General features: G+C 35.6%; 1 protein-coding gene across 3 annotated transcripts in view; it reads right to left on the bottom strand.

Moving 5' to 3' along the window:
• XRN1 (5'-3' exoribonuclease 1) overlaps positions 1-12,668 on the bottom strand; it is a 104,223-nt gene that overhangs the window by 78,294 nt on the left and 13,261 nt on the right. For all 3 annotated transcript variants that reach the window (XM_028489069.2, XM_024131807.3, XM_024131809.3), the window contains exons 6-13: positions 11,083-11,165; positions 8,730-8,817; positions 8,480-8,648; positions 7,499-7,566; positions 7,043-7,180; positions 5,282-5,345; positions 4,963-5,068; positions 1,535-1,624 (exon numbers count right to left, since the gene is read on the bottom strand). In XM_028489069.2, coding sequence (XP_028344870.1) covers positions 1,535-1,624; positions 4,963-5,068; positions 5,282-5,345; positions 7,043-7,180; positions 7,499-7,566; positions 8,480-8,648; positions 8,730-8,817; positions 11,083-11,165 — 806 coding nt within the window. The remainder of the gene's footprint in view (positions 1-1,534; positions 1,625-4,962; positions 5,069-5,281; positions 5,346-7,042; positions 7,181-7,498; positions 7,567-8,479; positions 8,649-8,729; positions 8,818-11,082; positions 11,166-12,668) is intronic.

Here is a 12,668-nt window from a genome sequence, read left to right as displayed (position 1 = left end):
TATCTTTGCATTAGTATATATATATTGTTTGTGGTAAGGATTAAACCATTCATCAATCATACACACTAACTATTTTTGTTTTTAATACCTTCCCATATTTAACTACAGAAAAAATATTTTTACAAAACTTGAAACATACAATTTTTAAAAAACTTTCAATGTTCTTAATGTTTGACTAAAGATACCAACAAAACAATGAAGAAATATTTTTATATTCCACAATTATGTCATACTTCAAAAGGGCGGGAAAGTTTAGGAGGCAGAATGGCATGTGAAACAAGGCAAAACGTATAGACTTTGGGAATCAGATAGCCTTGGACTTGATTCTTGGGTATATGTCATCTTGGAAAGATTACTTAACCTCTCTAATCCTCATCTGTAAAAGGCAGAGAACAATGCTTACTTTAAATAGTTGTGAGGATTATATGAGAACATGCTTTTCAAGTGCCTGGCCTTAATGCCTGTTAATATAATAGGGATAACTTATACTCACCCTCTTAAAAAATGGCAAATCAAGGATTTTTGTCATAGAATACTCTTCAGAGATGCCCTGAGAATCATGTTAGTTATTGCAAAGATTTGTAAAGGCTATTAGTAAGTGAAATCATGTGAAATTAATGCCACATTATTTTGCACTGGTCTGTTTTGCTGTTGGTGCTTTAAAACAGAGCCTAGCAGGTGTTCTGAAAACAAAACAAAACAAAACAAAACAAGCTATCTCATCACTTAAAAGTCTCTGCTTTTCCCTGCAGCATATTTTGGCTTGTTATTTTTTCTATTTCAGTGGATGGTGTGGAAATGTAGATGGAACTTGCTGGAATAGGAAACGAGAGAAATTATTATTATTTCCAGGAAAAGCAAGTAATTCCTTTCTCCTTTCTTCTTTACCCTTCCCAGTCTAACATTCATATAACCCATTCTTCAATAATTACTCCTGATAGAAAAATTTTTTCAAACACATAAAAATATAGAGAAGAATATAATAAACAATCCTACTTAACCACTGCTCAGACCCAATAAATATCAAGACTTTGTCACACTTCATTCATTATGACAGAAAATTTTAAATCCTTAGATTAACAGAGAGCTTTTATTATGGGCCACCTGCTATAGCTGGAAGTATCTTTGTTATAAAAAGGTCTTTTAAAAGTATTTTCATATAAATAAAGATGACCTGTATTTCATTTAAACTTGGCTGTACGTATCTTTTAAAAAATACTATCATAAATAGAAATAAAAAGAAAAGAGATTCTCAAATGAGCTTACAGTAGAATGAACCATTATAAAAGACAAAACTTTTTTTTTTTTGCGGTACGCAGGCCTCTCACTGTTGTGGCCTCTCCCGTTGCGGAGCACAGGCTCCAGACGCGCAGGCCCAGCGGCCATGGTTCACGGGCCCAGCTGCTCCGCGGCATGTGGGATCCTCCCGGACCGGGGCACGAACCCGCGCCCCCTGCGTCGGCAGGTGGACTCCCAACCACTGCGCCACCGGGGAAGCCCCAAAAGACAAAACTTTTTGTTTTTATTCCCTCACCAGCTCCAGGACTGAACTCCATGATAGTAATAATGCAAAATCCACTGTATTGCTTGAACATAACATGCAGCTTGATCAGCCAGAAAGTCACTGAAAATAGAAAAGAATATTTTCATTATAACATTATTTTTTGAAGACAGGCCATTGTGTTTAGAGCATGATATCTCCTGATATCACATTCTGCCTCACGTTTTATTTAATCAATGAATAAGTCAAAAACTGCAATCAGAAAAACTCCAAAATATTATTTTTTAAAAATTCCATCATGCCAGATTAAAGGTTTGCCTTATAGTTTTCCTAAACCAACTATCAGAATACTTAAACATGCTGTGCATATTTATTCAGTCAGTGTACTGTGCCTTTGGTTTAAAGTTTGAGGATTTAGTTAATGAAGCTTTCTATAATGTGGCACTACCAATTCCTTAAATATTCAGGGTGTGATGAGAGATAGGGATGGGAATCTTCTTTGTTTGGGAGGATGCCTGAGAGAAGCACGGGAGGAAATCAGAAGATCTTAAAATCTGGTTATAGAGCTAGAACACACTTTGAAAAGTGCCATATCCACTGAACAATATTCTCTCTAATCCCTTTTTCTCAAAAACCATCATTTAAGGTAAAATAATCACACACACATTACACACGCGTGCGCGCGCGCACACACACACACACACACACACACACACACACACACACACACACACACACACAGCAAAAAAGAGCACTCTAGGTTAAACCCCAAAGTGGCTATAAACCCTGTTAGTGTCCGTTACCAAAATTTAGGTAGAGATACACTTAGAAATTCTAGATCTACATTATTTCTGGGAGCTACGCTTTTTAAAAAAAAAATAAATGTATTTATTTTATTTATCGATTTTTGGCTGTGTTGGGTCTTTGTTGCTGAGCGTGGGCTTTCTCTAGCCGCGGCGAGCAGGGGCTACTGTTCTTTGCGGTGCGCAGGCTTCTCATGGCGGTGGCTTCTCTCGTTGTGGAGCGCGGGCTCTAGGTGCGCGGGCTTCAGTAGTTGTGGCACGCGGGCTCTAGAGGACAGGCTCAGTAGTTGTGGCACAGGGGCTTAGTTGCTCTGTGGCATGTGGGATCTTCCCAGACCAGGGATCGAACCTGTGTCCCCTGCATTGGCAGGCAGATTCTCAACCACTGGGCCACCAGAGAAGCCTATTTTTTTTTTTAAATTAATTTATTTTTGGCTGTGTTGGGTCTTCGTTGCTGCTCGCAGGTTTTCCCTAGGTGAGGCGAGCAGAGGCTACTCTTCATTGTGGTGCGCAGGCTTCTCATTGCAGTGGCTTCTCTTGTTGTGGAGCACGGGCTCTAGGCGTGCGGGCTTCAGTACATGTGGTACGTGGGCTCAGTAGTTGTGGCTCACGGGCTCCAGAAAGCAGGCTCAGTAGTTGTGGCGCACGGGCTTAGTTGCTCCACGGTATGTGGGATCTTCCCAGACCAGGGCTCGTACCCGTGTCTCCTGCATTGGCAGGCGGATTCTTAACCACTGCGCCACGAGGGAAGTCCTGGGAGCTATGCTTTTTAAAATGAAATGCATTACTTTTTTATTATAAAAGAAATATTTCCTCATTACTGAAAATACAGATAATGACGAAAGCATTTTTATCACCTTATAGCAATCACTATTATTACCTTTTGGTATTTTTTTCAATCTCTTTTCTATGTCCAGGTATTTTTTTTGTTTTTTTTTAAGTATTAATGAGAGGATACTGTGCATTATGATTTTTGTATCCTGCTTTTAAAATGTGTATTTAATGATATACTGAAAGTATCTTTCTGAATTGTTATGAACTTTCCATAAGTACCAGTTTAACAGTTCTGCATATTCTGGAAACACTGGAAATGGCAGAGATAGTGATTATAATGAGGAGGAGGTGGAGACAATTATGATGAACATTCTTACTGGACATGTACATTGTTTCTAATTTTTTACTTTTAAAAAACTTTGTAATAAACTTCCTTGTGTATAAGGATCTTCTGTGTTTAACTTTATATTTTTAAGATGTTTTAACAATTAGAATTGTTGGGTCAAAGGGATGACTATTTTAAAGGCTTCTGGATATAGTTTCCAAAATAATTTTACCAATTTATATTTCTACCAGTAATTAAGGGAAGAAATCTACCACCACTCCTGGACCAACACTGAATATATAACAACGTAAAAAGATTTGCTTATTTGCTAGGCAAACAAATACTATCTCATTTTCATAAGTCTATATTTTTCTATATAAAAGGAAAAAGAAATAAAACAGAAGACTAGTTTCCTATCAAATTAAGCATTTAATGTCAACTGCATGTACTACAGTTCTATCTAACTGTAATCAAGGAAATATAAGAACAAAAGGAAAAAAGGATTAAAAGCATAACTATTTTAAATATGTTATTTCTCAAGTCTCAAAAGTCTTACTTGCTAATGTGATAAGGGTACATAGCATTTCATGAAGCTCTCACTTCACTTATAGAAAAGCAGCCTCATCTGGTGGTTAAGCGTGGGCTCTGGAGCCAGACTGCTTGTGTGTAAATCCTGGCTCTGCCACTCACTACCTGTGCATGTCACTTCGAGCAAATCACTTAAACCTCTCATTCCTTAATTTCCTCTATTTTAAAGTAATAATAATTCTACTTATCTTAAAGAATTATTGTGAGAATTACAACAAGTTAACATTTTCTTGTTATATATATATATTTATATGTTTATATTATTAAAATATAAATGAGTTAATATTTTTCAAATGTTTAGAATAGTGCCTGGCACTTGGTAAGCACGTTATAAGCATTTGTTAATTAAAATAAATAAAATACGAATATATGTAATTCATACTGTGGGCTGTAGTTTAGAAGTGTAGACCACCATTCTAGAGGTCAAGTTGTTAAGGAACTTTTGTACTAGTTATTAACCTGGGGCTGAGCCAGGTGCCCTTTGAGATAAGTGTGATGTGAACTTTAGAAGATGGGAAGCAAAACACTAACCATTTTCTATTTGGCAATTTTTATCATAGGACCCTTGAACAATGCAGGAGTTAGGGGCGCCAACCCTCTGTGTAGTAGAAAATCCACCTATAACTAGTTGGCTCTCTGTATCTGCGATTCCGCATCTGTGGATTCAACCAATCGTAGATTCAACCAACTGTGAATCACGTAGTACTGCATTAAGTATTTAGTAAAAACAGTCCGCGTATAAGTGGACCTGTGCAGTTCAAACCCATGTTGTTCAAAGGTCAACTGCATAATACATGTCAATTAATGTTACCTTGTCCAAAACGGTACTAGTTGAAAGGTCTACAATAATTTACGAAAACAAAAAATCCTTTCCACCCATTACCGTAACTATCAAAATTATGCTGTTTTCTGAAGAAACTGCAAAGTCTAATTTTTTCTACTTTAAAGTAAAAGCATTGGCAAAAACGTACTCAGAAACCACGTCAACTCCCATCTTTGTCATGTAATATGTTCTTTTATATTGTCTAAACTCAGTTTCAAACAAGTCATCATCTTCAGTCTCATCTTCTAAATTGTCTGGAAAAAAGACAGAAAGACAGTGGCTGACAATTACGAATATTCCGTTTTTCCATCTAATGCTTTGATAAATACATATCAAAGCAGATGCTTATAAACTATCATAGACATCTATTTCATCCAATATTACTGAATTAGTACTAATAAAGGAAAGATATAACAACTATTCTGTCAAAAAAATTGCATATATTAAAATACATAGTTTGTACTCACCCTTAGAAGTTACCACTTCTCCATTTTTGTCTAAAGCAGCCCAACATATGGAGTTTTCCTGGCCCTATACAAATTATAAATCAGTATAAAATTAAGGCAGAATATACTTCAAGGTGAGACATTTAACAGGGAGATTTAAAAAATACTAAAGATAACTGAATGATCCTTAAGTGACACACTGCAAAAGTTTGTTTTAAAAATATTCCTCAAATGCTGTGTAAATGCTTTTGGTTTTATATCACTTGTTTCCTGAAGCTATAAATCTTTATTATGTAGAACTTAACATTCAGACCCCTCAATGATAAATAACAAGTAATGTTCACCAATATAAAAGATAAATATATTTAATTATATATGTGTTCCAAGAAAAACACACTTCAAGAATATTTCCTTTACTTAGAGAAAAGTACACAATCAATATCAAATTCTTTCAACTTTAACATTTTTATATGTCAAATTCTGGGCTATTGTTAACACAATCTGTTTGTTTATGATTGACTCCAATAACTACAAACGTTACCTATTTTTTTGTATCTCTGGATCCCATCATTCCTATGACTCTACCAGCCACTTCTAAATTTTCTTCCATGTAACTCATCTGCTTTTCTAAAGTTCTTCCATTTCATCACAGCCTTCATATCCTGCCCATCTATTCTTCCTCCTTGTGATTTCATCCTTTCTCTCCTCTACTTCTAACTGCCTATCAACTGCCAGTGCCTCTCATTAGTTCTTCCTACTCCCTTATTCCCAATTTCCTTTTCTTCATCCAAGGTAGGCCCTCTGCCAATTTCCTGTGTCTGGCCTGTTTCGCCAGTTCCTTTAATTCTACCAGTGTCTCTAATGTTAACTACACACCCCGGGATGACTGGTGAAGCTTAAGGACTGAGCTGAGGTGGGCGGAGCCATGGATTATTGATATTTAAGTTTGTGGGTACGGTCCCCCCAAAGTTGCAGAGCCTGTTTCATTAAGATAAGAAACAGAGTAGAATGCAGACTGACTACTGCTAAGCTCCACTGAGGAAAAGTTAAGCAATTAGAAAGACTGCACTAAAGAAAATCAGGACAGTTGCCCTTCCTGGAGCAAGAGATATTGGGCTTGAGCCTGAATAAAACCAGTATAGCAAAGAGAGTGCAGGAAACTCATCAGTTTCACCAGAATCCAATAACTATGGGTTAGCTGAGGAAAATTTCAGAAGAGGTTTATTTTCCAAGCTAACACACATAAGACATTCTTTAGGGCTTCCTTAGAGGTGTTTTACAGGGTACTAGCATATTCTAACTGACTCTAGTCACTTATTGAGGACCTAACAGTTACCAGATATTGTGTTATTAACCACTCTTAGCCTAACCTATCACTGTATTTTACATATGATTTTATATATAAATTACTTCTAGAGAAAAACCACTGATCTAGTTAATGTCTCATAGCATTAAATGCTATAAATATCCACACTTTAACTAATTTTCTGGGCTCTTATATTTAGAAATGTTTTATACACTTATTAATAGGGTGGAAGAACAAAGAAAACACAATGTTCTTCGATGGTAAAAATAAACTGATTTTTAAAGATTAGATTTAAATGATAGGATCTAATAGAGAAAAAGAAACCAAAACAATTTTTAACATGTCCATAGAGGAAGAGAAGAAATGAAACTAAAATGAGGCAACCCCAAAATCATAAGAAAGAAAATGAGAAACAAGGAATATCAGTTTTACCTTTACAGCTAAAAAAATGAAAGGACACCTAAAAAAATGGACACCTTTGATTTTTTCTTTTCCTTGTAGTTCTTGGCTTCTTCTGCTGCGACACCTGCTGCTTCATTGAGGTACTTGTTACCAACTTTGCTTTCAAACCACTTTAGGTCCACAAAAACTTCACTGAAGTGCTCTCGATCAAACTGTACAGAAATATTTACATTTATTTTAAAATAACTTAAGTATGTTTAGAAGAATACAGACCAAACTTTTAACAGTGACTACTTCTAGGGCATAGGAAATCAGAGGATATTACTTTTTTACATGGGGACTTCATCTACTACTCTGAAAACTGAAACTAAAAAGCAAATAGAAATAAAAATAACTTAGGTGAAATTACTTATACAGAATGACCAACTTGAGTAGAATCACAAAAACTTTTTCTTCTGGTATTATGTAATTGGTTACTGACCATTTATAGCTACCCTGGGACAGGAAAACAAAAACTTTTAGTTACTTACATCTGATAGTTTCACAAGGTATTTCTCAAATCGAGGTAAGTTGAGATGCCCACTTTCATTAATATAACCTAAAAGGAACAAAATCTAAACTTGTACTAAAAGCTGACATTATTTTTTCTAAACAATTCTACAAAATTCTTTTTACAAAACATTGAGTTTTGACATTCTACTAATCAAGAAAAAACACTCAGTGTTGGACTATGTAAGTGGCCCTAGTTTCTATGAACTTGATGTTACTATAATAACACAGTATGTAAGAACTGAAGGAAAACATAAAAAATTCCAGGTTTACACAGAAATAATCTTCCCAAATTTCCAAACAACACTGGGAGACAGGTAATTAAATTAAATATGTTCTAGAATCTATCTAGGTCATTCATTTGATATGTTAACTTAAGAAGGAAAAGACTAATGTCCTGCTACTCTGTTGACTGACTGATTGATTAGTTGATTGATTTGCTGTGCAGCGTGACTTGCCGGATCTTAGTTCCCTGACCAGGAATTGAACCTGCGCCTTCTGCAGTAAAAATGCGGAATCCTAACCACTGGACGGCCAGGGAATTCCCTGTCGTCTGTTTTATTCAGCATCACCACTATCTGTCAGTTTCCCATTTTAACTTGAAAATTTCTCCCTCATATTAAATACTCTGATGATTATCCATTCAGAAAACTAAATTTCTATGCTTAAATATGAAACGAGCTAAGTGAAACCAGCAACCTCTGCTGGCTTTCTTAAGCCATTTAAGGTGGAGATTAGTTAGGTATCAATAAATTAGACTGCTTAACTGGCATCATCTTCTTTGCTTGTGAACCATTGAAAATTACAACTTTAGAGAGCTTGGCACCTTAGACTAAAAGAAACTCCAAATTCTTTTCCTACTTTAGTTGTGCATGCCATCATCTAATAAACTGAGTGACATTTTTAGGGTTAGTTGACTGCTAAATTAAAGTAGCTTCAAATGAATGTTAAACTTTTCTTACCCCCAAGTTCTGGCAGGATGGTAATATATGTTCCATAAAGAAGAGGCAGTGCATCATGATTAATATGTAAATGAGGTAGATGAGGGATAAAATCATTGCCAACAAGAAATCCCATCAAAATCCAATCATCTATTATCCTTTCAATATCATATTTAAATGTGATCTTGTCCTATGCAATATGAAGAAAAGAGTCAAATCCTATGGAAATTTCTGTATATTCATCTTTGGCCCATGGTTATATTATACTTACTTTTAATGCTGAAAACTCATAGTCAATATACTCTCTCATTAAAGACAAGTGTAGAAGGTGAAATGTGGTTTCTTCTGGTGCACATACCCTGTAATTAGTCAGATGATCAACACAGAGCTTATTATATTTTTAAGGTTCAAGTTTAAAAACATAGCTTAAAATAAAACTTATCATTAGAAGATAGTTAATTCTTGTCATTAAGGTATGTAATTTATAGGCAAGCTGTAGGGTAATGTTAAGATAAAAATATAACTACAATTACAACAGAGATGAAGTTCAGAATAATTGGTTTACAATATGCTTTCTGTGGAAGGACTCTCAAAATTGAGAAAGTCTAAATAATACATAATAGATGTAATAAACCAGTGGGATCTGGCCCATTTAAGGCTGGCCGCCAGCAGAAAGCATACAGGTAAGTGAGTACATATACTTTTATATCTACTGCAGTACAGTCCAAGGCTTCAATGTTGAGGCACCATCACTTCCTCCTCTTACCTTTTCCGGGCTTGGTATAGGGGTCTATATTCCTGGCTGTTGGCCTATACTCCAGGATTAATTACAAGTAAGAATATAAGCTGTTAATAGCATATTAAAAGCATTTATACACCATGAACAAATGGGATTTTCTTCAGGAATGCAAAGATGGTCCAACATAAGAAAATAAATCAATGTAATGCACCATATTAATAAACAAAGGGAGAAAACCCCCCGCATAATCATTTAACAGAAAAAGCATACGTCAAAATTCAACACCCTTTCATGATAAAAATATTCAGCAAAGTAGGAAAAGAAGGGAATTTCCTTATTATGATTAAGGGAATTTATGTAAAATCCACAGTTAATATCATAATCAATGGTGAAAGACTGAAAGTTTTCCTCCCAAGGAAAGGAATTCTTGTTCCTAAGATCAGTAACAAGACAAGGATGCCCATTTTCACTATAGTTATTCAACATTATGCTGGAAGTCTAGCCAGGGCAAGTAGGCAAGGAAAGAAATAAAAGGTATCCAAACTGCAAAAGAAGAAGTAAAACTCTCTCTATTTACAGATGGTATAAATCTATATGTAGAAATCCCATAGAATCTACAAAAAAAAAAAAAAAACTAGCACTAAAAAATGAATTCGGCATAGGTGCAGGGAACAAGGTCAACACAAAAATCAGTCGTGTTCCTATATACCAGCAATAAACAATCCAAAAAGAAAATTAAGAAACAATTCCACTTACAATACCATCCAAAAGAATAAAACACTCAGAAACAAACTTGGCCAAGGAAGCAAAAGAAAAAGCCAGAGGCAAAAAAACTGAAATCAAAGATACAGAGAACAGATGGATGATTCACAAAGGTAGGGGATGGGGGTGGGTGAAATGGGTGAAGGCAGTGAAAAGGTATAAATTTCCAGTTATAAGATAAATAAGTTCTGGGGATGTAATGCACAGCAGGAAACTATATTTAAAAACATTATTTTCAATTAAAGGAAAAGAAAGAAGAAGGAGGCAAAAGACTTGTACACTAAAACTACAAAACTGAAAGAAATTAAAGAAGACATAAATGAATGGAATAACATTTTATGCTAATAGACTGGAAGACTTGATATCAAGATGTGAATGCTACCCAAAGGGATCTACAGATTCAATGCTGTCCCGATCAAAATCCCAACTTTTTTACAAAAAAACCAGAAAATCTATCTTAAAAATTATTAACCTCAGGAGACCCCGAACAGCCAAAATAATCCTGAAAAACAAGAATATAGTTGGAGGTCTCACCCTTCCAGATTTCAAAACTTACTACAAAGCTATAGTTATCAAAATACTTGTGGTACTGGCATAAAGACAGGCATATAGACCAATGGAATAGAATACAGATCCCAGAAACAAACCCTTGCATATATGGTCATGTGATTTTTGACCAGGGAGCCAAGATCATTCAATGGGGAAAAGACAGTTTTTCAACAAATGTTGTTCAGAAAACTGGACATCCGCATGCAAAAGAATGAAGATAGACCATTACCTTACACCACATACAAAAATTAACTCGGCGTAGATCAAAGACCTAAATGTAAGAGTTAATACTTATAAAACCCTTAGAATAAAATGGGAAAAGGCTTTATGACATTGGATTCAGCAATGATCTCTTGCATATTACACTAAAAAGTACAGGCAACAAAAGAAAAAAATAGATGGACTGGAATTCATCAAAATTAAAAATTTTGTACATCAAATGACGCTATCAACAGAGTGAAAAGGGAACCCATGGACTGGGAGAAAATATTTACAGGTTATATACCTGTTAAGGGATTACTATTTCTAATTTAATTTCTGTTCTACCTTCTGATATTTAGGCAGTATGATTTACCTTTGTGTCTTTTTGCCACCAAACCGAACCTCTTCTCTTAAAAGAGAGAAATGTGCCTCGTGACTTGTTAATCCAAGCATAATCTGTTGAAAAATGATGAAGAAATGTTTCTATTCTCTCATATTTTATAGCATCGGGTTCACAAAAGCAATCAAAAAACGTTTCTATATAGGGAACATGCTTATTTAAGGAAAATAAACAATTCATTAGCAAATTAAATGTATAAATATCAAAATATAATCCATCTATAGGTTATAAATGGGGTAACTTCTGTGTACTTTTCTAAGAAAAAAATGTTCACTTTAGACTCACATAACCTTTATAACCACCCCACTGTACCCCCATAAAAAAATCCCAAAAATGTTCTCTTGGTTTTTACACCTTTCCACTTGCCACAGAGGAATGGGTGAGGAATTAGGGCAACAGCATTTCCATGACAGAAGAATACAGGACTCTTCTGGAGGCCAAGATACCTTTAGTATGTGAAAACTCAGAAAAAACTGGAAAAGGATGTTTTCAGTTAATATTCTCACATAGTATTCTAATCCCCAAAGTAAGTCAAATAGTCTAGTGAGCCATATCAACCAACTGCAATGTATATTGTTTATTTTCATTTAATCCTGATTCAAACAAAATAAAACATTTACGAAGCAATCAGGGAAATGAGAATACTAAATGGTTATTTATATATTAAACAGTGGTTTGTTAATTTTTGTTTTATGTGGGATAATGTCATTGGGGTTATCATTATTTTTAATATTCTCCATCATGAAATATTTATAGATTAAATAATACATGTCATATACTTCAAGAATACAGGGGATGGGCTTCCCTCGTGGCGCAGTGGTTAAGAATCTGCCTGCCAATGCAGGGGACATGGGTTCGAGCCCTGGTCCAGGCAGATCCCACATGCCCCGGAGCAACTAAGCCCGTGCGCCACAACTACTGAGCCTGTGCTCTAGAGCCCGTGAGCCACAACTACTGAGCCCATGTGCCACAACTACTGAAGCCTACACGCCAAGAGTCGTGCTCCGCAACAAGAGAAGCCACTGCAATGAGAAGCCCACGCACCGCAAAGAATAGCCCCCGCTCGCCGCAACGAGAAAGCCCGCACGCAGCAACGAAGACCCAACACAGCCAAAAATAAATAAATACACAAATTTATTTAAAAAAAAGAAAAAAAGTCTTAAAAAAAAAAAAAAGAATCCAGGGGAGAAGGAGGAAGGAGACAGATGATTAGGGAAAGGAGCTGAAGGTTACTGAAGACAGATGAAGGACACAAGGAGGTTCATTATGCTCTCTCCTTTACATCTGCTTATATTTGCAAATTTCTGTAATAGAAAGTTAAAACAAAAAAAGTCTAGCAAACTTCGGTTATGGAGTCATCAGATCAGGTGGCATTAAAAGTCGTGTATAAGCATGAGGGTAAAAAGGGCCCTCCACCCTGACCTCAGCAGAGCATTCATAGCACTAGGCTCAGTCAGGTGTGAACACTAACTATAGAGACCTGTTGATCATAAACTATGGCAAAAGAACTCCTTTTCCAAATGTTTTAGAACTTTGGTAATAGCAGAAGTAGCAATCAT

This window comes from Physeter macrocephalus, chromosome 1, assembly GCF_002837175.3.
Source record: "Physeter macrocephalus isolate SW-GA chromosome 1, ASM283717v5, whole genome shotgun sequence".
NCBI lineage: Eukaryota > Metazoa > Chordata > Mammalia > Artiodactyla > Physeteridae > Physeter > Physeter macrocephalus.
The sequence above is the reverse complement of the archived record's forward strand: the minus strand, read 5'-3'. Positions and strand labels throughout refer to the sequence as shown.